The sequence below is a fragment of the Trematomus bernacchii genome, unplaced genomic scaffold (genome assembly GCF_902827165.1).
Source record: "Trematomus bernacchii unplaced genomic scaffold, fTreBer1.1, whole genome shotgun sequence".
NCBI lineage: Eukaryota > Metazoa > Chordata > Actinopteri > Perciformes > Nototheniidae > Trematomus > Trematomus bernacchii.
The window spans coordinates 1,399,737-1,425,942 of record NW_022987313.1 but is presented as its reverse complement, the minus strand read 5'-3'; the positions used below and the strand labels follow the sequence as shown (position 1 = coordinate 1,425,942).

General features: G+C 37.3%; 1 protein-coding gene across 10 annotated transcripts in view; it reads right to left on the bottom strand.

Moving 5' to 3' along the window:
- mark3a (MAP/microtubule affinity-regulating kinase 3a) overlaps nt 1–23,623 on the bottom strand; it is a 51,992-nt gene extending 28,369 nt beyond the window's left edge. For 3 of the 10 annotated variants that reach the window (XM_034153406.1, XM_034112610.1, XM_034112692.1), the window contains exons 1-5: nt 23,032–23,623; nt 16,497–16,679; nt 15,015–15,068; nt 4,211–4,259; nt 2,332–2,397 (exon numbers count right to left, since the gene is read on the bottom strand). In XM_034153406.1, the coding sequence (XP_034009297.1) occupies nt 2,332–2,397; nt 4,211–4,259; nt 15,015–15,068; nt 16,497–16,679; nt 23,032–23,082 (403 nt within the window). In that variant the 5' untranslated portion in view covers nt 23,083–23,623. Of the gene's footprint in view, nt 1–2,331; nt 2,398–4,210; nt 4,260–15,014; nt 15,069–16,496; nt 16,680–19,284; nt 19,501–23,031 lie in introns of those variants that run through there. The other 7 variants (XM_034153129.1, XM_034153213.1, XR_004554499.1 and 4 more) reach the window with 6 other exon arrangements.
- Between the last annotated feature and the right edge of the window lie 2,583 nt (nt 23,624–26,206).

Sequence of the window (26,206 nt, the reverse complement as noted above, 5' to 3'; positions counted from 1 at the left end):
CCACACCTAAAAAAAACATTATTTATTCTGACAGAGAAAAGTCTCTTTCTGTAAATTCAGTACAAATATGGAAATGTAAAGAACGCACGAAGCTGCAATTTAGTTTTCAGTCACCAGTTGTATAACTGAGCATTTTAGTTTCAAGTGATAAAGCAATCGAGCAACATCTCTTGATTTTATATGTTGTGTTATAACGTTGTTAAAAAGTTATCTTTTGAAAGAAATCTATTATTGTTAGCTAATTTGATTAGCTTTTGATCAGAACTCCCCTCCTCACGGTAATGTGATTCACAATTTGTCGTCTCTTTGCTTGGCGGCCCGAATGCGACCTTTTGCAGGAAATCAATGAGAAGACGTGTCCTGTCTGTGTGTGTGTGTGTGTGTGTGTGTGTGTGTGTGTGTGTGTGTGTGTGTGTGACACCGCATTAATGAGATATTACAAGAAGCTTTCACCACATGAAAATGTAAACTCACTGTTGGAAAGCTGCTGGAGTCGTCATATTTGCAGAAAAATTAAGATTAATTTGCTTCATCTGCTTCTTTTAGCACTAAGGAATACAGACGGCTTCCTGTTATCTTGCATTTAATAACATTACAATGAAATGCCAGTTTCTATCAGTTGCTGTATATTTAAAGCATTTGTTTGTCCACTTATTAGTCCCTCAGTGGAAGTCGTTTAAATGACCATCCCTCCTTATTTTTCTTCATTTGCTGTAACTCAAAGTCACATGTGATTCTAGTTTACCTTTACAGACTGTTCACTATAAAGAAATCCAGTCACGAGTGTGCAGACTGCAGAAAAGAAGGAACTACATTGATCATGTTTCTCTCCATGGAGGAAGTGCATTTATATCTAAGCAATGCTGAAAATGCTAAAAATATAGATGAGTTACATGTAGAAATGCAGGTTTCTGTTTGAGTCGACTGACATGTTTTTCCTGCTCTGAGTCGCTTTTCACTACGTTTACAAAGGACTGATTATGTCTCTGCATCAACATCATTACTTCCTATGTTTTAACCTCCAGGCAGCAGCTTTAAAGGGTTCACACATTCTCAGGAACAATGTTTGCTTTGTCAATTATTTTATAGCTCTATATGTTCCTCATAATTTCACAATCACTTCCTTAGAAGTTTAACTGTAAAGAACTGTTTACTTTGACACTGAAACATAGGTAAACAGAGACACTAGTGTCGTTTTTAGATTTGAACCTAGTTTCCAGAATATCAGCAATAGAAAATGTGAGTTTGTGCACATTTCCATCCACTTCTGTCATGTTGAATATTAGGAGATAATGCGTCCAATTCTAGAGTGTGGTGTGAAAACACTATTGCAGGAAAGAAACAGTGCAACAAGACGAAACGACCACCAGTCTAACGAGCAGAGAACATGTGAAAACGGTCACGAACATATAGCATTTGTTTGTTTCAGATACTCATCTGAGGAAGGCGACAGGCACAAATGTTGTATTGCTCTTCAGTGGAGGTTAGTGGAGGGCTCATGTATTTTATTATTCACACTATAAGTTTCCATTGCACTGTTTTTCTCCTTACATTAACTTTTCTTTATGCAATATCTTCCAGCTTTTCCACCTGTTCTAAGGTGCATTTTCTGTTGATACACTTCAGATCTAATGCCAATTTAGGATCAAATTACAAAGTCATCTCCAGTAAATAATGAAGAAACAATGGACCTATAAAATAAAGCCTTACCTTATATCCGGTAAAAAATACGCTGATCTTATGCTTCAAGTTATGAACTCAACTTCATTTCCATACTTTCTGTGTCAACTTTCGCAGTACTCTTTACACTTATTTTCTGTAAATCCCACTCAGATTTATGTTCTTCTTCATTTGTTCTCTCAGCTGGAAGTCGAGTCTGCAGACTATAAGCAGCTCCCAGTGTGTATGAATTATTAAAAAGCACACATTTATCACACTTTGGTGTTAATAAATCATAGTTGGGACGCTGGGAGCAGCAGATAGTGAGCAGATTTCTACCGACTACATCAACTTTTCGGCGACAATTCACTCTGTTGTTTCATGTTTGCACTTCTATACGAGGACAGCAGCTTCCTTTTTCTTGTTTGAGGGTTGCATTTATGTCTAAAATGCACTTTTATTTGACTTAAGGGGGTCTGTATGTCTTAGATCGTCAGGTTTAAAGATGTTTGCACTTCAATATGAGGACGGCAGCTTCCCTTTTTGGATTGAGAGGTTTTATTCATATCTAAAATGCTCTTTTATTTGACTAAACATGTCTCTGTTTGACATGTTGGTGGTACATGGCTTTCAGTTTAAAGCAACAAAATGTTAATTGTATTTCCGTCTCACCTCCACTGGCGTACTCCATCACCAGGTACAGCGTCCTCTCCGTCTCGATCACTTCAAACAGCTTGACTAAAAGGAGAGAATGAGAAATGAAAGTGAGGAAATTACATAATCAATTATGCATAAAGATGGAGGAGATTCAGACAGAGATACCAATTAATTAATGGACACACGTTTTTTTCCAAACAGGCACGTAGAGGGAGTGGATGAATATATAAATATTTATGGGTATTTCTTGAGCATGTACTTTTAGCCGCTATTTATGAACACACAGTTATAGCCACATTTTTGTAGTTTTGTTTATTAAAGTTTTGTAGTAAAATGTGTACATTGATATTTAATTATTGCAGTGCATTGTTGTCACTTTTATAGGGGGAAGTGTGTGTGTGTGTGTGTGTGTGTGTGTGTGTGTGTGTGTGTGTGTGTGTGTGTGTGGGGTGATCAGCACAGCATCGAGCACAGCATCGAGCCGAGCTTCGCAGCACTCGATATTTACTGTACAGGCCAAAAGCTGTTGTTTTTCACCTTTTCTACTGCAGTGAGTTCGGCTGGGAGATATAAAAGAGAGGGATGTGTGATGAGCTGCGCTGCTAAATATAGACGAGGTGGGAAGGAAGACAATGAGCGAGAGATGGAGAGCGTCAGGCTGGTGAGCGCTTACTACCACTCTGTTCATTATAATCACATTTCTGCGGAGGAAATCATGCAGCGCGGGGGGAAAGGAAATAAAAAGTAATTAACGGGGAATCCCATCTCCTAAAAACCAGCCGCACCATGAGTGGTGAGCACTATCTGTCTGCTTTATGACACATGTGTGTTTCTGTGTGTGTATACTCTTTACAAATAAGCTCATGGAGCCTTGATGTGACTTTTTAAAGGGCCAGCGTCAGTCCTTATGAACATCACTTAAAGGTAGGGTAGGTAAGTTTGAGAAACCGGCTCGAGATACACATTTTGTTATATTCCATGGAATGCTCTTAACATCCCGATAGCAATGTGCTTTTGATAAAAAATCCATAAAAAAAATGTCATCTGTGGAAGCCGTAGTACTGTAAAAAGTACGACCAATTATTTTAGCCGGCCCGGCTAAAGTAACTGGATGGCCTACCTGCCTGTCAGCCTTCCATCTGTGCACAAACTTACCTCGTGCCCTCATTGGTCATGTGCGCGTTCGTGTGTGTTGGAGGAGGGGCTCTGTAAGGAAGTGGCAGATTTTCTCCGGTTGTGTATTTTCAAATTCTAGTGATCTCGAGCCGGTTTCTCCAAAATTACCTACCCCACCTTTAAGGTGAAGGGATTAGTCCATTAATCGATTAGTTGAATTGTGAGGATTTTATGCTATTCTTTGTTTAAAACAAACTTGCTTTTGCTTTCTACTTTATTTCAAACCTGCCAACAGTACTGCTTGTTTATTCATGTATTGATTGGTTGTCATTTCCTGTTAGCTGAGTGTCTTTGTGCTGCTCTCTTCATTTCAAACCGGATACATTTTGTAGTCCCAAAACATAAGATGAAATATAAAACATTACTTCGAAAAAAGGTACATACAAAATTCTATATTTTTGGCAAAGGATTTAGTTGTTAAGCTTTTTGCATACGTTGGATTGCGGCCATATTTACACAATCTTCCACATTTTCCAGGATTGTTTGATTTTAAAGAACACTCTTCTGTCTGTGAGAACAAAAACAAATAAAAAGGGAACTAAAAACGCTGAAACAGCAGCACTTATAAGACAAAACAAGCTGATGAAATTCAGGCTGGCGGCATGGGAGAGGATCATGTGACTGCAAACTCACACATGATCATTTTGAAATGTGAACTGATGTGCATCGATGCCAATTGTTCTAGAATACACTTGTTATGTGTGTAAGAGCCACTTACCTATATTGGGATGATTCAAAATCTTCATTATTCTAACTTCTCTGAAGAGCTGAAATGAAAGAGAGACAAATACATGTTTAGAGTTCACTTAGGGTTTCAGGTTGTAAGATTATATCGACATTTCAAAACAGTAAACAGCAGTATTTTTGACTTGGTGAGCTCAGGAGAGAAGTCAAATAAAAGTAAGGAGGTGGGGAAGACAAGAAAACAAGACAAAAAGGTCTGAGACACTATTCTCACATATAGTATAAAACCTTTATTAAAAACAGCAATTTTATAGTGAAATTTAAAAAAACATACAAACTGTTTGTGTATGTTTAAATAAAGCTGAGTTAACAACCCACATGAAGCGACACAAACAGACTTATTTACAAAGTAGTTCACTTTATTTGGACCCATAGCTGAATACAAAATATGATATTAAAAGATCAAATGTGACAAGAGGAGAGTTGGGACACTGTTTACACAAAATTAGCTAATTTACTTTTTAAATAAAGATGTGTCCGTCTCGAGGTGCAATTGTTTATATTTGTGTTAAATAAAATGAGTAAACAAAAAATACATTTCCAGCGTGTAAATACAGCAAAATGAGGGAATGCCATCATGATACAAATCCATCATTTAACGTGACTATTTTCCATTACACGACTCCAACAGCAATATGCACTCACTCCTCAAGTGGCATGTCCATGTCACAAAGCTCAAATATAATGTTTAATTTAAACCTAAATGGATTTTCAGATGTGCGCACACAGATTTCATACATTTTTTAGATGGTACTTCACAGTTTACTCGGCCTTGTGTCTGATATTTGTGCCACAAACACATAGTAAGGCTCCCCATCAACACTGCTTTCCTTAAAAACAGGAGATCAGGAACTAGCAGTGCTCCAACAACACAAGTCTAGGATTTTCTTATACATCCTTGCGGCCATTTACTAGCTTTAATAACACATTAATGTATCAATAATCATAATCAAAACATAACATATATATTATTCTGAAATGGACCAATCTGCATAATGAGTACTAGTATATTTTGATGCTAATACTTTTGTAATTTTACTTTGAGTAACATTTTGATTGCAGGACTTTTACTTGTAACAGAGTATTCCTACACTCTGGTACTTCTACTGAAGTACAAGACCTTCGTACTTCTCCCATCTCCTGATAATTATTTGATATTATAAGGTGATCGTTTTCAACAGGAGAATCCCCTTCAGCGTAGAGTGGGTTAAATCCAGCCTGAGAGGTCGAGAGAAGATCTGAATGACGTTAGAGATGCAGCGTCACATCTCCAGCCTGTCCTCTAATAAGAAAACCCTCAGTCAACACACACTCTCATCAGCATTCAGTGACTAGACAGGCACATTTGTAACGGCCAAAAGAGCTTTTTACTCTTCCGCTGTACGAGGCACAAAAAGAAAAAACCCAGAGTGCAATTTATTATTGATCCGCTGTTAACTACACCTCGCCCTCTTCCCTTCCATCAAAAATATAAAAAGGCATTCATGTTTCATGAGGCGGGAGTAGCCACAGTGTTCACTCACTCACAAGCAAATCTTGAGGCGGTGAAGCAAGAAAACACCCAAAATAATCATTGATAAAATGAGATTTACACCGAGCAGGTTTTTTGTTTGGACCTTTTTTTTTTTTTTATCCCACTGTTACTTTACTGAAGAGGATCACGTAAATCCTCACATTTTAAAAGTGGTATCCACCATATGCTCCACATTTTATAAAGATGAATTATTTAAACTTAAAGCTTTCCGATAGAATAGTTTCAGCAGCAAGATGTTTTTTTTTAGGCTTATAACATTTTAATACTTTCCATGTTTTTCCTTTTACTAGAAAACTATTCTCTTTGAGTGATATTTGGATCACTTGCCGTTTTAACATTGGGGTCAAGGACAAGGTACAATAATCAATTATTTTATAAAATACCCCAAAAAATGTATGGCCAAAGTTAGAGGTCAAAATGATTCATAAATTGCTCAATAAAAAAGAATTGCAAGCGATCCAGGGGGCGGGGAAATTGGATTTATAACGGTTGCTACATTTCAAAATAAATACAATAAAATAAAAATTAAATATCTTAATATACAGAGAAGCTAAAGTAAACGTGTGCACACTTTACTAAAAACAATAAATATTAATTATGTAAAATACAATAAAAACTGTAATGCTTTAATATAAGAATTTATATTATTTTCTAAAAATAAGATTATTTCTCATAATTTACAGCGCAATACAGTAATTATGCCAAAGTGAGATAGATAAGGGAGGTTAGTAATTTTAATAAGTCATCGCTATTTAGTCACAGTATCATCTTAAACATTGCGCGTTTCAACCATTAAGGGTTAGTACAAAATGGTGTTAACAGGTAAAGTCACATGACACACCACCCCTTCTACTGTAAGGAAGTTTTCCTGCTATGGAAAGGTCACAAAAGGCAACAATTATGTGTCTTGAGTTGTAAAGAACTTAAAAAGGAAACTGCAGAAATGTATTGTTCATGTTACAAAGCAGGAATGTGAGATTGCAGCACCTCAACATGACTCAAAAGCTGAGCAGGGTTCAACCTTTTTACCGGTTTGTCATCCCTGCTGTATTTAAAGAATGAGGGTAGTAAGTCTGAAAGCTGCCTCTACCAGGAACACTTCACTGTATTTCATTTCCATCCCTTCTATTGTCTCATTTCCTGTCACCTCTCTACAGTCCTCTATCAAAATAAGAGGCAAAAATGCCCACAAAAGATGTAAGATGCAAAATGTTAAACCTAGTATGTGTTAATGGTTTACAGCCTTCTGGGAATTGTAGTCAAATCACGCAGTCAAGGCAAAATGGGCTCACAAAACTAGTCCTTGCATGTTTTTTCAAAATAACAACTTTTATCCTTGGACATATGCTGAACTTGTAGCTCCATTTGTGCTAGAATAATAAGTTAAGTTGAATGAAAGTATTTGTTGTTTAATAGCAAATGAATCAATAACAGTTTTGATTAAATCAATCAATGTTTATAAATCACTTCTGATGTAGAAACACCAAATACCTCCTGTAAGATTTGCTTGCTTTTCTTTGTTTCCTATCACGGTATACTTCGATTATGGGTTTTTAAACTGATAACAAAGAAAGTTAAGACATGAATATTTTATATTTATGAGATCATTAAAACTTTTATGATTCTGTCTTTCTGTTTCTACTAATAGTGAAATGTGGTTTTTCCCCATTCTGTTTCTGTCTAGAGAGCAGCTTGAAAATAAAACAGTTGTATAAGATAATAAGTATGACTTCAAATGGTATGATAGTAATTTGAACACCCAGATCCTGCAGTGAACGCCGGCTGTGGGATGTACAGAGATAATACATCTCATTTCACAGACAACTGAAGGGTTAATTATGAACTGCAGCGAACAGCGAGGCCTTCGGGACTGAGGCGACCGGTTTGGAAGAAATGTTAACAAACCAAGCCAGGGCGAAGAGGAGGGGAAGAAGAGCCCGAGGTCTCCTCACTGTCATTACTCCGGTCCGGTCTGACTGTCGTTAAACTGAGGACTCTCTCCTGAGCGCTCATAAAGCACAGAGGGAAATATTGGAGCGTTTTTGTTTTTTTAATATGACAGAATAAAGAGGAATGAGTACTAGAGAGAAAAGGTGCTCTGAACTTGGGCTGGACTATAAGATATCAATCATTTATCACAATATTTTTGGGCAAATTACAGGTTTATATTTGTACTATGTGCCTCTATGGTGACATGTTTCCATGCTTTAATGTTCAAAAAGCTCTTTATTTTTCTCATACTGCCTTTGCTGAAGCTCCTCTTGTCACCCTCTGTTTGTAAATGTCATTTCTATAAACAAAACATTGAAAGATTCCCAATTAAAAAAATGTTGAATGAAGTCATAAAAAGTGACGACAGACGATCAAAATGTCGAAAGAAATGTCATTCGGAGCAGCTCAACTAACGTACCACAAATGTAAACAAAACATCATTAAAGATTACACAACACTAAACAATTACTAAGCCCTCAAAGAACCTTTTACGTCCATATTTGTTGCCAATGGAAAAATGGCAGCAACTCCATTACTTAAAGTGTGTACTGTCCGGCAGAGCAGATACAGTTCATTTGACATCTGGGTAAATAAACAAAAAAACGACCAGTAGATGGAAATACTTCGTCATGTATTTTGTGCAGTAAACAGAATTAGTATAAAAACACACACACCGATGATTCACGGCAGAATACAACAGGGAGGTCGAGGACGTAAACCTGCTGGAGATCCAGTCATACCGCCGCAGTGATGCAATGACGCTTACACAATCTGCGTGATCTATACAAAGCACCTTTAGGGCAAATGACACACACTTTGAGGATGTCATCATCTCACATTGTCCATCCCCACGAGAAAAAAACGGCATCATCCTGTTTGAGTCGCTTCAATTATGACTGATCTGAGGCTCGTAAACCAAAATCCCGTGGGCTCACCATTACAGAATGTACTGCATGTTTCTGGTAAACTTTGAGGTGAATCACAACAAAATCGGATTATAGGAACATCGGCTTGGAAAGAAAGATGTCTGTGCATCCTTTCTTGAGATAATTGACCCCCCATTGTTGAGATATAAAAACACCCAGACTGCAGTTTTCAGTTAGACGTGCTTCTCTTTGCAGTTATTTGTTCCCTTACAAGTACAAAAATGCAATTGTTCCCATCTGGAGAGACACACCTGAGGGAATAAACAATGTGGTTTAAATGAACTTCTGCAAGTTACAGAAAACTGGTTTATCTCAGATGTTTGAAGTTACGAGGCCAGAAATGAAGAGATGCCTCCTTCAGACTTCAAACGAACGACAAACTACAGATCCACGTTATGAGATTCTGAATATTTCTCTCTCCAGGCTTGTTTAGTACAGTGGGTCCATACCTTTCTTCACTTTTGTGGAATTTCTAATATGAAGCAGTGTCCATTTGTTAACCCTCGTCAAAGTTTCTCTATTGTAGTTGCAGTTCATTCAAAGTCAATGTAAAGGGAGAGTGCTTCATTTGAATGCTTCTGATTGGCCTGAAGCAGTAAAACCAACTAAAGTAAAAAATAATATATAATTTTAAGAATGGCTTGTGGGGTTTGGGAGTCTGGGGTTGGGCACAAATGAGTTGGTGGATTAGTTAAAACAACTAGTTTGATTTAGATGCCAATTCTTTCCATAGCGACTTCAAAACAATTATTTATTTTTCCAATCTGAAACGTTTTTGTACAACCCATGCCCCGTCACACATTTACAAATATATATACACATATTTATCAGAGCTCAATATTGTCTGTGCATTACTTGAGTTTAAACGGTCAGTCCCACCAACAACTGTCATATTCTATTTAACATTTAGGTCAAGTAAATACAAGTGAAATCTTAGATCCTCTCTTATTTCAGGATGTTCTCCTGTTCCGTCATGTATGGTTGTTAATCAAATGTATTTAAAACCAGATATATTCACGTTTTTTTTTAAACAAAACAAGCAGAAGATTAGAGGTTGTCATGAACTTGACCCTTTCCGCTGTTTCCTTACCTTTCTATGAGCTAAATAATCAAAAGCACTAGGTCAGAAACCAGAGGAGACTGTGAGGTCCACCGCAGACGGACCACTTTTGGACAAAATGTCCTCTCCATTAAAAAGGCAGCTCATTGTGGAATAGCCTCCCAACTGAGATACGGGATTGACCCACTCTCAATAGTTTTAAAGGTCAACTCAAAGAATGGTTGAGAAACAAACGGACGTGCAATCACCGCTAAATGCACTTTAACACAGGGGTATCTCCTCTTGCACTTTATATATCGTAGCTGCTACATTGTATTACCATGTGTTTAATGCTTGTGTATGCTGCTCATGCTCTTTCTGCATATCATGTATTTATTTTTTGCTATCTTTATAAATGTCATGTTCTTATAGGTTGTATGTGAGGGACTACGGATGGAAATGAGCTAAAAGCCGGCATATTTACACTTGAAGCATTATTTGTCGTAAGTGTTCATTAATGTGCATTGTCCCTATTCAAATAAACGATTAAATGAAATGAAATGGCTTCATTATTAATCAATAATGAAAATATGATTTTAGTTGCAGGCCCCAAACCAGCCATAATGTACACAAACGGGAACCATTCAAAAGATCAACTAAATCAGAATATTACAAGCAAAGAAGACTAAGAATCTGATGGTAATAATCAGTAACAGTCCGTTTGATAACCCAGTAGTATTCAAAAAGGGTATGAGCTTCAATACCATGCCCTAATTATTAAATGTCAGAGGCTGAGAGACTGCCAAATGACTTTCTCACACAATAAAAGCTGTTATTGTAGAGTGAAGAAAAGCTTCTCAAGTTTCCTTCTTCCGGTTATATTAATAATGTTGATGACGCACTGCAGAGTCCCTGCCTACGGGTGGAGAAACGCTGCTCTAAATGACGTCCAAGGCTTTTATAACCACTTAATGAAACCCTCAGCGCAGCGAGCGGAGGTTGTTCACATTTAAATCAAGACTTCAAGTGCCACACTCCCTCCATGACCTTTGACCTGGATGACAACAAGACCTTCAGCGAGAAGAAAATACTTGTACTTTTTAACACCACTAAATAAAATCATGGCTTCAGGTATTTTACAGATTCAGATTATTAATCAAATAAATGATGGCACTTTACTGTGTGTTAAGATAGTCAGCATTAAAGTCATGAATGCTTCGATGATTAAATAATAATCATATTGTTAAAAAAGGTATTCTGAAAATGGCCGTTCTGCATAATATTGGACACTTCAGTAGATTTCAGAAGAAAAATGTTTTAAATTATGATTTTAGTTGAAGGAGATAAAGATTAAGAAGATTTTAGAAACAGAAAAAGACGATTAAAGAATATAAGATTTTAGAAGAAGAAGATTTAAAAAAAACAAGAAGCAGAAGAAGAGTTTGCTTGTGACGGATGTGAATGCCGACTCAGCTCCTCTGAACTATTAAGATCGAGTCTGAAAATAAACATTTGCTCTTCAGAGACGATATCCCCCGCTCTCAGCCTCTCGCCAATTCTTGCAGTTGCATAAGAGGTTAGGTCTGAGGCAGGTTAGCCGTTACAGCTCGCAGGAGAGAGGAGAGCAAAATAAATCCCTAAAAACTCATCTGAACCTGAACGCAACATTTCATTTCCCTGGTGACGTTCAGTCAACTCTTAAAATAACAAAAGAGAACATCTTTTAAAGGATCATGCTGCCATTTTGCAACACATCCCACTAAAAGACCAAAACCAACCATGTGATATCCCCAGCATATCTACGTCTCTCAGATCCAAGAATATTGTTTCATACTTAAGATATAAATCTTTACCAACAGGTCACAAATATGTTTCATTTTTTTCTTTTTTTAAATAATAGGGATTTCTTAAAGTATTCAATGCTTTTCTTTTATTATGTTTCTCAAATGGGAGTTGCAAGAGCTTTTGATGGGGTTCTTTTTTTCTCCTAGTTGTATTATTGTTACTTTTATGTCATTTTATTCGGATATAACACAAGGTTTAATGGATTATGTTGAATTTTACTGTTGTTTAACACTTTGCTAAGATGGTTCAAAAGGTGCTATACAAATAAAATGAATTTATATTAGCTGAAGCAAGTTAATATACACATGTGGTGCAATAGTAAAAACACAATATTCCTTTAAAAACGACTGACCCTGGTAGATTAGGCAATCATATTAATGTTCATATGTTTAAAATAATCCACAATTCTTATCCATGTAAGGATTACATTTAACTCTGAATATCCAAACCATAGACAAGAGATCAAACAAGCCTATGAATAGAAACGTGCGACAGGAATAGTAGCATTTAAAGTGTCAATCCTGTAAAAGTACAAAAGAAAATTATCTTTTTGAAGTGTGTTCCAGTTCCTTAAAATAAACATCAGAAGAAATCTAACTGCCTGCAGCCGGGAAAAATAACCTGACAAATTCCTAAAAGTTTTGTGACAAAGCAGGAACCTAAAAAACAACAAGGGCTGCAGACAAAGGCCTGGCGCTTTGTGTGTTTCAGCGCCGTCATGACTCAGTGTTTTTCTGTCAGCGTCGTGTCACAGCTAACGCCAACGGGCCTCCGAGATACAAAGAACACAATCAATGGAGCTTTTGGAAAAACGGATGGAAAACCACTAGCCGATCGCTGAGAGGGGGACGAGGGAGAGAGGGGGCGAGCGACGGGCGGCGGCTGAACATCAACAAGCATCAAAAACATCATCACCGCGTCACAGACACACTTCTCCCCGTCGACTCTCCCCTGTCTGAAGAGAAAGAGTTGATATCTTTCCCCGAAAACCACTTCCAGACCGAGAGACGGGGCCAAGTTGTACAGATTACAGAATGACACAACTACATGAATCGGTTATGCTAATTATAACCATAAGCATTTTTCTCAAACCTTAATATGTTAACTTAACTATTTAAATGCTGCTACTCATTTTATTTGTCCGTATTTATTTATTTTATTGTGTGCAATAACTCTATATTTAACACGTTAGCTACTTTATTATTGTTTGTTTTTTGCTACTTTTGCTGTAACACTGTATATTTCCCCGCTGCGGGACTAATAAAGCGAAACTGAATCTGATGAATGAGCGTACACAGAATAAGAGAAACAGATTTAGGTGCGGCTTGTCCTCAGCTCACAGACTTCACACTGTAAAGTGAGAAGAGTTTCACTGGGAAGCAGAAAAGAAGCATTCACGCTCAGGCGCTTTCAATTTGCATTTTAAAAGCAAACCCCTTCCTGATTTGGAAAACAGAGCTGTCACTCCCAGGAGCATGGGTTGGAAAAAGGATGCACAGGGTATATGCAGGAATCCTGAAGTCAAATGTAAGACCTTTTAAGACCTTTATTAAGACCCTTTCCATACATTTTAAGACCTCATCGCCACTTGGAGTTTTAACCGGTTACATTGGCGACACACTTTACCTCACATTGACTATATACAGTATTGATTGTCCTTCCTCCTTATCTTCCAACCATTTGGACACAAACTTGCATTTCCCCATAACGATGTTGTTTAACAACCGGCGTAAACGGACCTTCGCGCGCTATCAAGCAGTGAGCGTGCGATGTCCTGTTCAGATGACGTCAAATCCAACGGGATGCCATAAATAAAACTACACAGAATCACACTACACACCTACGCAATGATTACATTCAGGCAAACTGTAGAATACAACCTCTTTGGACAATTTATATACTTATTGAAAACAAGCTACAAAATGTAATACCTTGGAAAATGCCGTTTAATACTTTTTAATAGCCTTCATTTTCGCTAAATTGATTTATCCACTTTTAATACTTTTTATGACCCCGCGGATGCATGAAAAAGTGTAGAAAATATTGAATTTACTGCTTTTCTTCAATATTGGCTCAACTGAAAATATGAAACGCCAAGAGATACCAGTGGTGGAAATAAGTCAGTACATTAATAAAAGTACATAATACAATTCTGAGGTACTTTTTTTTTACCATTTTATGCAATTTTTTCTACTCCGCTAACTCTCAGAGGAAAATTGTGTCCTTTTTTCCCTGTCCAATATATTTATTTCAATAACTTTAGTTACTTTACTTATTCAAAGGGATTTTAGCCTTAGCAGACCATTTACATGCACGACAACCTATAAAACACACTAACGGAAAGGCATAATAGGGCATCTTTAAAAGGTCCCATGTCATGCTTTTCTGGTTATTACCCGTCCCCTTGTGTGTTATGTAGCTTTTTATGCATGTAAACGGTCTGCAGAGTCACAAACCCTCAAAGTACACCCTGTAGCAAGTAAAACTCTAACACAGAAAAGACCTGTCTATGCTGCCCCAGAACGCCTCGTTGGAGATTTCTCTTTTTCCATTGTTTACTTCTTGGGTATAGTGACGTATTTCGGGTATAGTTACGTTACGTCCGCGGAGCCGTTACGTTTGGACCAATCCGCGGACTTCCTCACACACACACACACTCGGCGGGACGTTGCGAGGCTCGCTGCTGCGAGGAGCGGGACACTGTGAGCTGGCTCACTGGTGTAGGGTCGGCGAGACAGCGAGACACCGCGGAACTCAGCCTGGGCACACACACAAACTCCCAGCCAGGCTGCGGGTGTGTGTGTGTTTGGGGCTGGGGCTGGGTTTCGCTGTGTCTTGCTGTCTCGCAGACGGCCACTGGGCTCACAGGGAGGGGGGGGGGGCAGGAGCTCCAACAAGCCGTTTAGGACAGAGAGTGAATACACATACTATACAGAGATGCTGTATGAGAAACCAATGTGAGTTTGGAAAATTGCACAATATAAATCTATTCTAGTATACCTCAACAATGGAATTATGATCAGTAGAAATGGCCATGACATGGGACCTTTAAGTATAGTTTTAAATGCAGAACTCTTACCTGCCACAGAGTATTTGTTAATGTTATATTTGCATATTTCTGCAACCACTCATAGATACAATCTTGTTTTAAACGCCTCAGGTTAGATTTGAACAAGCTTTACAGTGCAATGTGAGAAGCATTTCAAACCAAAGTGTGAGAGCTGAATCATCTCCCCCACTGAAAAACCTCACACCTAAATAATCAAAAGCACTTAACTCTATATGGAGAAGAAGCACATGCTCATTCCCAGCATGCCCTGCTTCCCATTTACACAATTAATACTCAATCTGTTGTGCTTCATGAATTAATAAATCAATTCTGCCACAGCGTGAGAGTAATAGCAGAGCGAAGAAGATGGAAGAAGGAAGGGCGGTACATTACCTTCTGAAGGCTGTTCGGGTTCAGCTGCGTCTTGTCTATAATCTTAATTGCCACCTGTGGAATAAACAGCAGAATTGAGAGTTAACAGGATGTAACAGCAGAGGAGAAGTGTGAAAAAGAGGAAGCAGAAGATAAAAAATCAAAAAGACAACCACACAGGAAAGGAAACTGAAGTTATCTTATCATTTAAATACCGAAAAGTCAATCTGAACGAGCAATAACACTGTTTCAACTTCCTCCTTTATTAAGTAAATATATAACAACAGCATGAGGAGGGGATGGAGGGAAACACGACCTCGTTTCTTTAAAATGTCGTACGCAGCTTTAGGAAGAAGCTTGCTCTTTCTCTTCATGAATTATGAACAAATCCAAATGCTCAGTGGCTCTCCCTGAAAAACATCCATTACTGCCAACAAGAGTTACAGCAGAGACGCTTTAGAGAAGAGACGCCACGCCGAGAGACATTTCCTGTTTCTGTGTCACGTGGGGTAAAACCCTTTGACCTTTAGGACACCAGCAGCCGGACACGGTATTAACTCCAACGGGGGAATTGAACGTAACGGCAGATTATGACCGAGTCTTTAGCCCCAGATTTACTCGAGTAAATATTGGGACACGTTTTTTAAAAAGCCAGATATGTTGGGCATATTCTGACACTAGAATGACATTTTTCAGTTGAAAGAATAAGTAAGGGATAATGTGCAGCGAGGCGGTCATTATGGGGAAAAGAACACCCGACAACATGAAGCATGCAGTTTGCTTTTCGACTAAACTGTATACAGTTAAATCGACCGAACTTCTTTCTGCAGATGTGAGCGTCCTTAACAACGGTCAATAAATCCTTGACAGTGGTCTGTCTGTTCTGGATTAACAACGTGTCACGTGTTCTGAATTGACCAATCAGAATCGAGTATTCAACTAAGCCATGTAATAAGGAGCATAGTTTGAGACCAAAACTATAAGTTAACTTCAACTATTGTACTTATTGCAATATCTAAATGATCACTAGATCAAATATAAATACATGAGTTGCTAAGGATAAGCAAAACTCAGCAGGAGGACATTTAAATCTTACCATTTTCTTATTAGCTTTATTTTTATTTAAACATTTTGTATTCTTTCACCCAACAAGTATAGAAATGAGACCGTGTAATCTTTCCATTACAAATCTGTGTACACTTGAAAGATATTTACTATGTTAATAATACGACAAGACTACTTTTACCATATTTCTTCAGTGATATTTGTTTATCTAAATCAGAAAGAAATGTTGCGCAAGAGGAATTGGATATTTTTTTAACAGTTGCTACATTTTCAGACAGGTTTTTATATAAATGGATCAGGACAAAAAGAGAGAGAATCTTTTTTCCTGAAACTTTCAGACTCTCTTTCCACAGAGGGGACACATGTTGATGTAGAAAAGACATGAAAAAGTGGACTTTCATTATAGGTGACCTTTAAAATAACCAGTGTCTGTCTCACCTCTCTGCCGGTGAGGATGTGTCGGGCCAGTTTGACCTTGGCGAAGTTGCCCTTGCCGATGGTTTTGAGCAGCCGGTAGTTGCCGACGTGCGGCTGCTGCGGCTCCTCGGAGCTGCGGGTTCGAACGCCGCTCCGGGCCGAGCGAGTGCTGTTCTCCTGGCGGCCATTATTGTGAGACGTGTGCTGCGGGGGGGGAAAGAGAGACACTTTATTTTAGAGACGGTGCTGGTTATTGAATCGAACACGCTGTGAAACATCCCAGTGACTCATGTTGACCCTGTGTGACGCGTCCTCTTAGGCTCTGCAGGAAATAAACTGATATTTATAGTCCTGCTCCCAGAAGAGGAGAGATTTTCTTCCACGAGCCACAGATGGCTGAAAAACTGAGTGTTTTCAGGCAATTTCACCATTTTATATACCAGATATTAGAGCCAGCATTACATTAGAATACACTTTCAGAGGATTTAACATATTTAAATCCAGGTTAAAAACTGTTTATTTTCTCAACTTGTAATTTGCATTTATTCTTATTTGTTAAGCAATTTTGTATTAATTATGTGCATTCTGACTGCCTTGGTATTTGAAAATGTGCTACATAAATAAACTTGCCTTTGCTTGACGATAAAATCCGATTAACTGATTCATAATTTGGTCCATGAAAAGAAAATAGTGAAAAGCATTCATCACAAGTGGCCCTAGCTTGTTTTGTCCAAACAACAGTTCAATAGTACAACACCCTCACATTTAAGAGGCTTAACTCAGATTTTCTTGAAAGAAAAAGGACAATGTGGCTTTTATCAAAACTGTTACAGATTCATTTTCTCTCTATAAACTATTTATTTCAGCTCTGAAATAAATCATTAGAGGTGCAGACTGCTGAAGAAAAAGTCAAGTTACACTGACAACATTTGTACGAACTTAATTCATAATGAACAGAAACAGATGATCAATTTAGGATCATTTTCTGCTGCTTCTGGCAATTGAAAGCTGCTTACATGTTCCCACAGAGAACACACTGAAAAGACTTGTCCAGTCACCGGCTCCACATTTAAATAAAGGTCACGTTCACGCACCAGAAACGGACGACTAAATAAGATAAATGTGACTTTGTTTAGGACCAGAAATCTTCATCTCAGAGGACACATTTCTACTTGTTTCAGACATTTTGCCTCATGTCTCACTAAGGTTATTGTCCCGCATTGTCCATAACAGAAGGCACAACAAACAAACAAACTGTGTATTTCTTTCATACATTGTTGTCTATTTGTATCACATTCTGTACAATTATACTGTTTTTAAATGTTGTCTATATTCAACATTATCTGCTTAATAGTTACAGACAAACAGACAGACTATTAGAGAGCATAAACCAACAAATAAAAACAATGCTTATGAAAAGGTAAATGGGTCAATCCATACTGTCGCTGCCGTCTGGTGCAGAAACAGGAAACAAAATACTGTTTCCAGTTGAAGAAAACTGTTCAGCAGAGATCTTGATGCATCTCGCCTCTTTATCAGTTTAGCTAGAACATGACTGGGTAAACAATTTGTATCTTCCTTAATATCTAGAACATGTTGTGATCATCACATCTGTTCATATTCACTTTGAGAAGTTTCATTCATGATTATTTGAATGCTAAACTAGCTCTGGGTTTTGCTGGTCTGGTGTGAGAAGCTTTAATGAGGAAATGAAGACTTTTGATCTTAGTTATTGAGTAGGTAAATCACCACACTGTTTCTTATGTAGTATGTTCAAATTCAAGCATATTACCAAGCTTAATAAAGACATCACGTTTAACATAAAGCATTTCGCAAGACCTTTAAGGATCCTGAATATCTGTCTGTTTATGTAATATTGTTTGAGGCGGCAAAAAGGTATAAAAGGAATATTTTTAGTTGTAAATTGAATGACAAAAAGTTCAAAACTCCTCAGGAAACTTCATGCTTTAAACCAAAGACTAACTTTCTTGCGGGAAAAAAGTATGTTGTTTTAATTCTGGTGTGCACAACTCTGACAAAACCACCAATGTAGGGATTGATTGATTTGTTGGGTGCCATGTTAAAAAAAAGAAGCACCCCCTCTGTGTCCCAATACGAATGCGATAGAAACTCGGTGCGGCCTCAGTATCGACTGAGCCCATCCCCAGCCTAACCGACCCCATTCACCCGGCAGACAATTAAAAGCCCAACGATCAAAGTGAGGAACTGAATAACAAGTTTATGTAAACCTAGAAGCTTATATAAAGCCAGAGCAGAGGGCAAACATGATGCCCAACAAACATCAACTCAACAGCGAATATATCCAAAAAACCTTCACAAAAATAACTCTGTGAGGATAAGACAGCTAGCATAAGTCATCTTTATAGACACGAAAGTAAATACAAAAGGCACTTTTAAGCTAGATATTGTCCCAACAAACTTAAAATCCTCCAAAAAATATATTTGACAGATACCTCAGAAGATCTTAAATGCCGTAAACCAGTATAAGGTCACTTGAAACTATCTTGCTGAGCAGCACACACACTTTAAGTGACTAAAGGAATATTTTAGGCCTTCTACAGTGATAGCAGGGGAGATAAAAATAGGATAAGGTCACTGTTGAATACCACAGACACGCCACAAAGAAAAAGGCAGCGGGACACTTTAAACTGTGCCTTCCAATAGGGAAAGGACACCGATATATCTTAAGTTAAAACCCAATAAAAACACCCTTTTTTGGCTAACAACTTCCTGTAAGTAAACAAGAAATATGTCCCAGTTTAATTTGATCTTTTGGCTGGTTACTCACAAGGCTGCGGTGTCTCCTGGCTGCATGCGAGCCCGTCATGTTTGAAGAGGAAAACACTGCCGATGCCCATACAGATCCCACTACACCAGATTTTCCCCAACTCAGAGCCCAGATAACCACAGAGACACAAGAGAGGGAGACAAAGTGATCCCAGTCACGCCTGCTTACAGGCAGACACATAGAAACCGGAAACCGGGACATTGTCCTTTCAGAATAAAAGCATTCAGTTAGCTGCTGCAACGGTTTACTTTGGGAAGAGTGTTATGCTGCTAGTCCGGCAAAGTATGTTAGCAATAGGCCTGCAACTACAGATTATTTTCATTACTGAATAATCTGTTTATGATTTGTTCAACTTTTTGATAATGTCTTAGTCTACGAAACGTCAAAATAGTGTCAAAAAATGGCCATAAGAAACTTAATGGAGAACCTGAATGTCTTCAAATGTCCATTTTTGCTCGACCAAGAGTTTAATACCCATCAATTATTCATTTACAATAATATATGACCCAAAAAAGGGCTCATTTGGGATTTGCTTGAATCACTTTATCTGCTTGAAAATCGACTAAATAAGTTTGAAAAAAGTTGACAATTACTTTTCTATCACTCGATTTATCGTAAGCTCTGTTTTTAAACGTTCATTATCTATTGAAACTATTTTAATATGAGAAAATATATATATAAAAAGCATTATGAAACAATGAAGAATGACTATCACAACATCATAGACTCGATGACATAGAAGGTGATTTTCGCAAATGTCTTAAACACAAATAAGTCTATTCTCACATTTGAGGACCCGAACCATCATATGTGTTGTAATAAATGATGAATCGTTATAGACAGAACAACCAATACATTTTCTGTTGATCGACTAGTCAATTTAGTGTAATTTCTTCAGTTTTAAATCATTGCTTCTGCTGGATCTCGGTCCTCTTTCTCTGGCTACGGTTCCTTCACATCTGCAGCTACTGAAGCGGCCTAATTTCCCCTGACAGGGATCAATAAAGGTTCCCCACGTCTTATCGCCCACAGTGCTTTTGTTTGTGAAGGATAAGTGTTATCTGCAGCTACCGTGATGAGTCATGAGATCCTGATAATATCACATGTATCCGTTACGTGAGGCTGCAGTAACACAGTTAGGATGTGCTGGGAAATAACAGGAATGTTTGGAAAAGGATACAACAAGATGGAGTTAAGTGGAATATTAATTTACCAGCTGAATTCATGCCAAACGGAAAGATACTCTCACAAAGATTAATTATGGATTAGGAGAAAGTACAAAGCAGCTACAGATGTATTCAATTATATTTTAGATTAAGTAAATACACAGTTTACAAGTGCATCAATGTGTATGTGCAATAGCTCTCATTTCTCCATTCATGTTTAATGAGTAAATGTTCTATACAGCATTAAAAGAATAAGAATATTAACAGCAAAATAGTCCTTGGAGGGTATTTTTCAAGTTCAAATGCCAAACATTTGCTGCTTTCAGCATCTCCAATGTAAAGACTTGTTGCTTTTCTTTGCCTGTCAATGAAATGTCTGAAGTTTCTAAACCATCACTGAGAATAAGAATATTATCTTGGGTCCTAGAAACTTGAAGTGGGACATTTACCACCATTTTCTAACTTCTTAAAGCTTAAATTGATAAATGTATGCACAAAAATCAGAGCCCTTAATACATTTAATTTATTTAATCGCCATCAAATTAATCTGTCATTATTGTAATGATCAGTTAATCCTGAGCCATTTGCAGAACTATAATTCCAAGCGTGAACTGGTGGCTGACTTTAAACGCTGTTTTCTATCATTACAAAACCAATAACTTAGTGGGGGTTTTTTTTTTTTTTAGTTTTTTTTTTTTTAAACATGACGACACCACTTTGGGATATTGACAATTGTGATGGGAGATTTTCAGTAGGTTATATCCAAGCCCCCAGGAAGTGCGCCGGACTCTGAGGAAAATATTCTTGTGACGTGTTCAGTACTACATGAGTTTTACTTTTACCCATGGATGCACAATAAGAACGGATTATATGATTACTTTCGTGACGTTTCGCTCTCTCAAAAGTTGGGCCATTTTGTCTTCATGCGCCAATGAGCAACTCTCATAGGAATGAACGAGGCCCCGTCTACCCTACTTTTATAATTTTCTAATCATAAATCTATCGATCATAAATCTATCGATTAGATTTATGATTCGAAAATTATAAAAGTAGGGTAGACAAGTGGAGATTATGTGACTGAACAAAACGTGATCCGTCTCTTTATTTCGAGCTATTTTCCAAAATCCTATGGAGAAATTGCATTGCTTTTTTGTCGAGGGAACCGGAAGAAGCTTACTTCCGGGTTTTAGGACGCGTCACTGTGGCACTCTATTATACATCTATGGTTATTATATCGTGTTCTTCAGATTAATGTTGACATAAATATGTTTATTGTAATGGTATATTTTAGTGACATGCTGTGTAATTTAATTGTTATGGTCAGATACCAAGCCAACTTTCCTGCAAGTTATTAAATAAATAAAAAAGTACAGCGCCATGTAATCAAATGTTTAATATTTGTTTTTTACGTGTATCTGTTGCACCTTTTTATACAAACATTTGTCAGTAAAGAAAGATAAGAAATACAGTTAATACTTGTTTTAATTTCTGTAGGATTAAAACAACATGGATGGTTTTCATTAAGTCAACAGTGCTATTTGCCTTTATCACAAATTGGAGATTAGTTTAATTTTGAAAATCCTGACCGGAAGCTATATTATCGCTAGTTTGACAGCCCTCTTTCAGACAGTTGGTCAGGAGGGGGCGGGACTAGTGTGCCCCATATTAGGAAGCTGAGCGGTTGAAAGCTTTAAGTGACAGCTGGCAGAGCCAATAGGAAGCTAGGACAGAAACTACTGTTGCCTGCCAGAAACCAGCAGGCAAAGTACTGTAGTTTTGTTCAAGGTTTGGGCCTAAATATCTCAACTTCAGGCCAATTATAACCCACTATTACATTAAAACCCATCACAGAAATATGAATCACATGTGAATATGTGTCTATCTTAACATTATGTAACATTTAAAGGGCGTGTTTGACGTAGAGGATATGCTTGTTTACGAAAAGTGTGAAACAATTAGCTATCATGCGGTCCACTAATCAGTGGTGTAAAGTAACTAAGTACATTTACTCAAGTACAATTTGTAGGTACTTGTACTTTACTTGAGTATTTAAATGTGTTGTTACTTTGTACTTCTACCCCACTACAATTCAGAGGTAAATCATGTGCTTTTACTCCACTAGATTTATTTAATACCTTTAGTTGCTTTGCAGATTTGGATTAGTTATATGCCATGAATATAATCAACACTTAAATCAGACTTTAGTTCACAACTCATAACTCCCTGCTACCCTGCAGCATACAAAGTAACCAAAAATAGCTCCACCTTTACCAGCTTTGATTCCCACATTAATGCATCCATAATTATAATGAAAACATAAAATATATATTATTCAGCATAATGAGTACTTTTACTTTTGGTACTTTAAGTATATTTTGATGTTAATACTTTTGTACTTTTAATTGAGTTGACTTTGATTGCAGGATTCCTACACTACTGGCATTTCTACTTTTACTGAAGTACAACATATGAGCACTTCTTCCACCTATGTCAATAATGCAACATAATCAACCTCCTTCTAGAAACATTTAAATAACATTTTACAGCAATAAATACACAATAAACAACCCTTTATACTCACACTTTCCGTCACCTTCTCGTTGACTGTAGGCAGAGGAGTTTTTGTTGACATCTTTATATTCCAACAGGCAACGTTTAATGTCCCAAAAACAAAATCCAATCAAAAAAACAAACTGAAAGATTATTGCTTTGCTTTGCAGCTCTTCTCTCCGGGGGGAAACAGTCTCAGCATGGATCGTGACAATTTTTCAAACCGGACGTGTTAGTAGAGCCGAGCACCTAAAACTGTATAGGACTGCAAATACAAAATAAAAATAAACCCTCACTATAATAATCTTATTTACATGGCGCGTACAAACTCAAATCAGTGTCCGTCTGTCCGTTTGCGTGTTTGAGTCAGTGAAGCTAACTAAACTGTCGGTCGCCACTTCAGAAAAAAAAAAAAAAATACACCCCAGGCTTTTTCTCCTTTTTTTTATCGAAACTGTCTTAAAAAGAAGACATGGCGTCGTGTGTCGCCAGTCGATGATTCTCGGAGGGATTTAGAAGGTTTTGGAGGCTGAAATAATCGCCGTCGACTCGGGTTTCTTCCATCTCCGGCGGCCCAAAGTGAAGCTGCTCTGTCCGTTTTAGGTGGGACCAAAATGGCTACTCAGCGGCTGGGCTGGATTAGGCTGCCTTCAGGGACCCCTCCCCGACTCCGACGTCAGAGTGTTATGAAGATATTACACACAAAATATAACCAACAAGCACTCAATTCTTCGAACTTTCTGTAAAACTGAAAAAATACATAATTAATCTGATTAATGGGTAATTTTTGACCATATTATATATTGCTAAAAAACAACACGTACTTTTTACTGTAATTATTATTATTATTATTATTGTTGTTGTATTATCATATTTTTTATTTATATACATTTTTTATTTTACATTTATTTTTTATAATATTAAAAAATATATTTGATTTAATTTGTATTTATTTAATTTATTTTTTAATTTGTTTTAATTTGTATATTATTATTTGTCATTATAATAGTTCCTCTACTATTGTGAACTTTTAATTGTTTCATCTTTTTCTTAGGGAAAATGTTTCCTTCTGTCTTTCTTAATTGATTAAAAATAATATAGCTGATTATTTGTACATTCTTATATAATTTCTTTGTCAAGAAGTAATGAAAATAAGTATTCAGATTATTTACATAAACTAAAATATATATTCCAAATTATAAAAACATCTTAGGTTAGGTTTTAGTTAAGTTTAGTTAAGTTAAGGTCTTAAAGGGGACCTATTATGCAAAATCCACTTTTGCATGTCTTTAATACATAAACATGTGTCCCCTCTGTGGAAAGAGACTCTGAACATTTCAGGAAAAAAGATTCGCTCACTTTTTGTCCTGATCCATTTATATAAAAACCTGTCTGAAAATGAGCTGATCAGATTTTGGCACTTTATGATCTCATAACGATGTTTTGGCTTGTGTAACCCCCCCCACCTCATCACCTGAATCTCCTCCTAGAGCACCTATAGGCGCTTTCACACCAAGTACTTTGCCGTACTTAGTTCCCAGTACTCAGTTCATCAGAACTCTTTAGTTCTGATGTACTAAAGAGCAGATCGCGTTCACACCGGAATAAGTCCCTGAGGGAGGATTAGGCAAATGAAGCCGCTGACCACTTCTTCTTCTTCTGCTTTGGGTTTAGTGGCAGGCCGCAAACAACTTCACGGCGTATACTGCCACCCGAAGTCCCCGGCCGGAAGTCCCCGGAGTTGGGGACTGGCTTCAGCAGCTTCTACTGAAGCCTTCCGAGTAAATCGACAGAAACGCAGACACTCCTCATCTCCACCGCTCCCATGTTTTCTTTTGTGTTGCCATAAGTTAGTCTCTCTCCGTTTATGCGCTGGGCTAATGCTAATGCTAATAATGCTAATGCAAGGATAATAAAATGGCGGCTTCACAAAACTTTTTGGGAGTTTTACGGGGCGTGGTTTGCAATCAATTAATTAATTCCAAAACTTTAATAAATAAAGTAAAACGTTTTCTTTAATATTTGAAAACTTAGGCCAGATATTAACGTCCGGGGAATAATCAGCTTTCAGCTATTTCTGTAATTGCTCGCCAGCCTAGTCTGTGTTGGCATGTACATCTATAAACCAGCAAATGAGCCAATCTCTCCTTTGATTCAGAAACTATTAAGCCTCTTAAAATTCCTCTTTCCTACTCCTAACAGTTTCACCTTAGATGCTATTTTAGAGGCTCAGACGCTTTGTGAATAACTTACCAGGATCTAGTATTAACTGTATGGGAAATACTTACATAAAACATCATAATGCTAAATTTACTTCAAAGTTTGTCGGTGGGAGAAGCTCTTTGTACCAGGAGGCTTAATGAATACAACCTCCGTCACAAACAGGGCTTACTGTACAAGCCTGTGTGCTGACTCTATAATCAAATCCTGAAAGCCATAAAAAGCCAAGGAATGATCACTGTAATAACCCTGAAAACAATTTATTTTCCTCAATTTGAAAAAGTTCTTATTTCAATCAAGAGCATGACCCATGTTTAATGCTATTTATAATCTCGCACCTTCCTGCTTGCTATCCCCGCAGTGAGTAAGATCAAAAGGGTTCAGAAAATCAGTCTTTGTTCATTCTGCTTTCTAAAGTCAAAGTATTGTGGAATTTCATTTCCACAAATATAACAGACTCAGGAGCTTTGAATTGTTTGATACGAGCCTCAAGATTTGGCTAAAGTCAGCACAAAAATGAAGGTGCTTTTCTTGCAGTAATCATACTGATTCTATGTATTATCCCACATTGATGGACTTGTGTGGTTGTATGTAGTTTGTTAATTATTATGTGGTTGTTTTTTGTATATACACACATACTTTCTGTTATGCACTGTCCCTTAAAAAATATAAATAAAGAAACAAAAGTTCAAGTAATTATTAATGACTCCTTTATAAGTATCACAGTATAATTGAATAGTATTTTGCTAGAAATGAATGCATCATATAAGAGCATTTTAATGTTGTAGTTCTTCAATTTTAGATATTTGCGTAAAACTAGGTAAAATATTGTGGAACTGCATCATATCAAATTACAACAAAGTGCAAATATATGTAGAGTATTTCAATCTAAGATGTAGTGGAGTAGAAGTTTAAAGTAGCATAACATGGAAATACTGAAATACAAGTACAACCCCTGATTTTTTAAGTCTAACCCAAAAGTATTA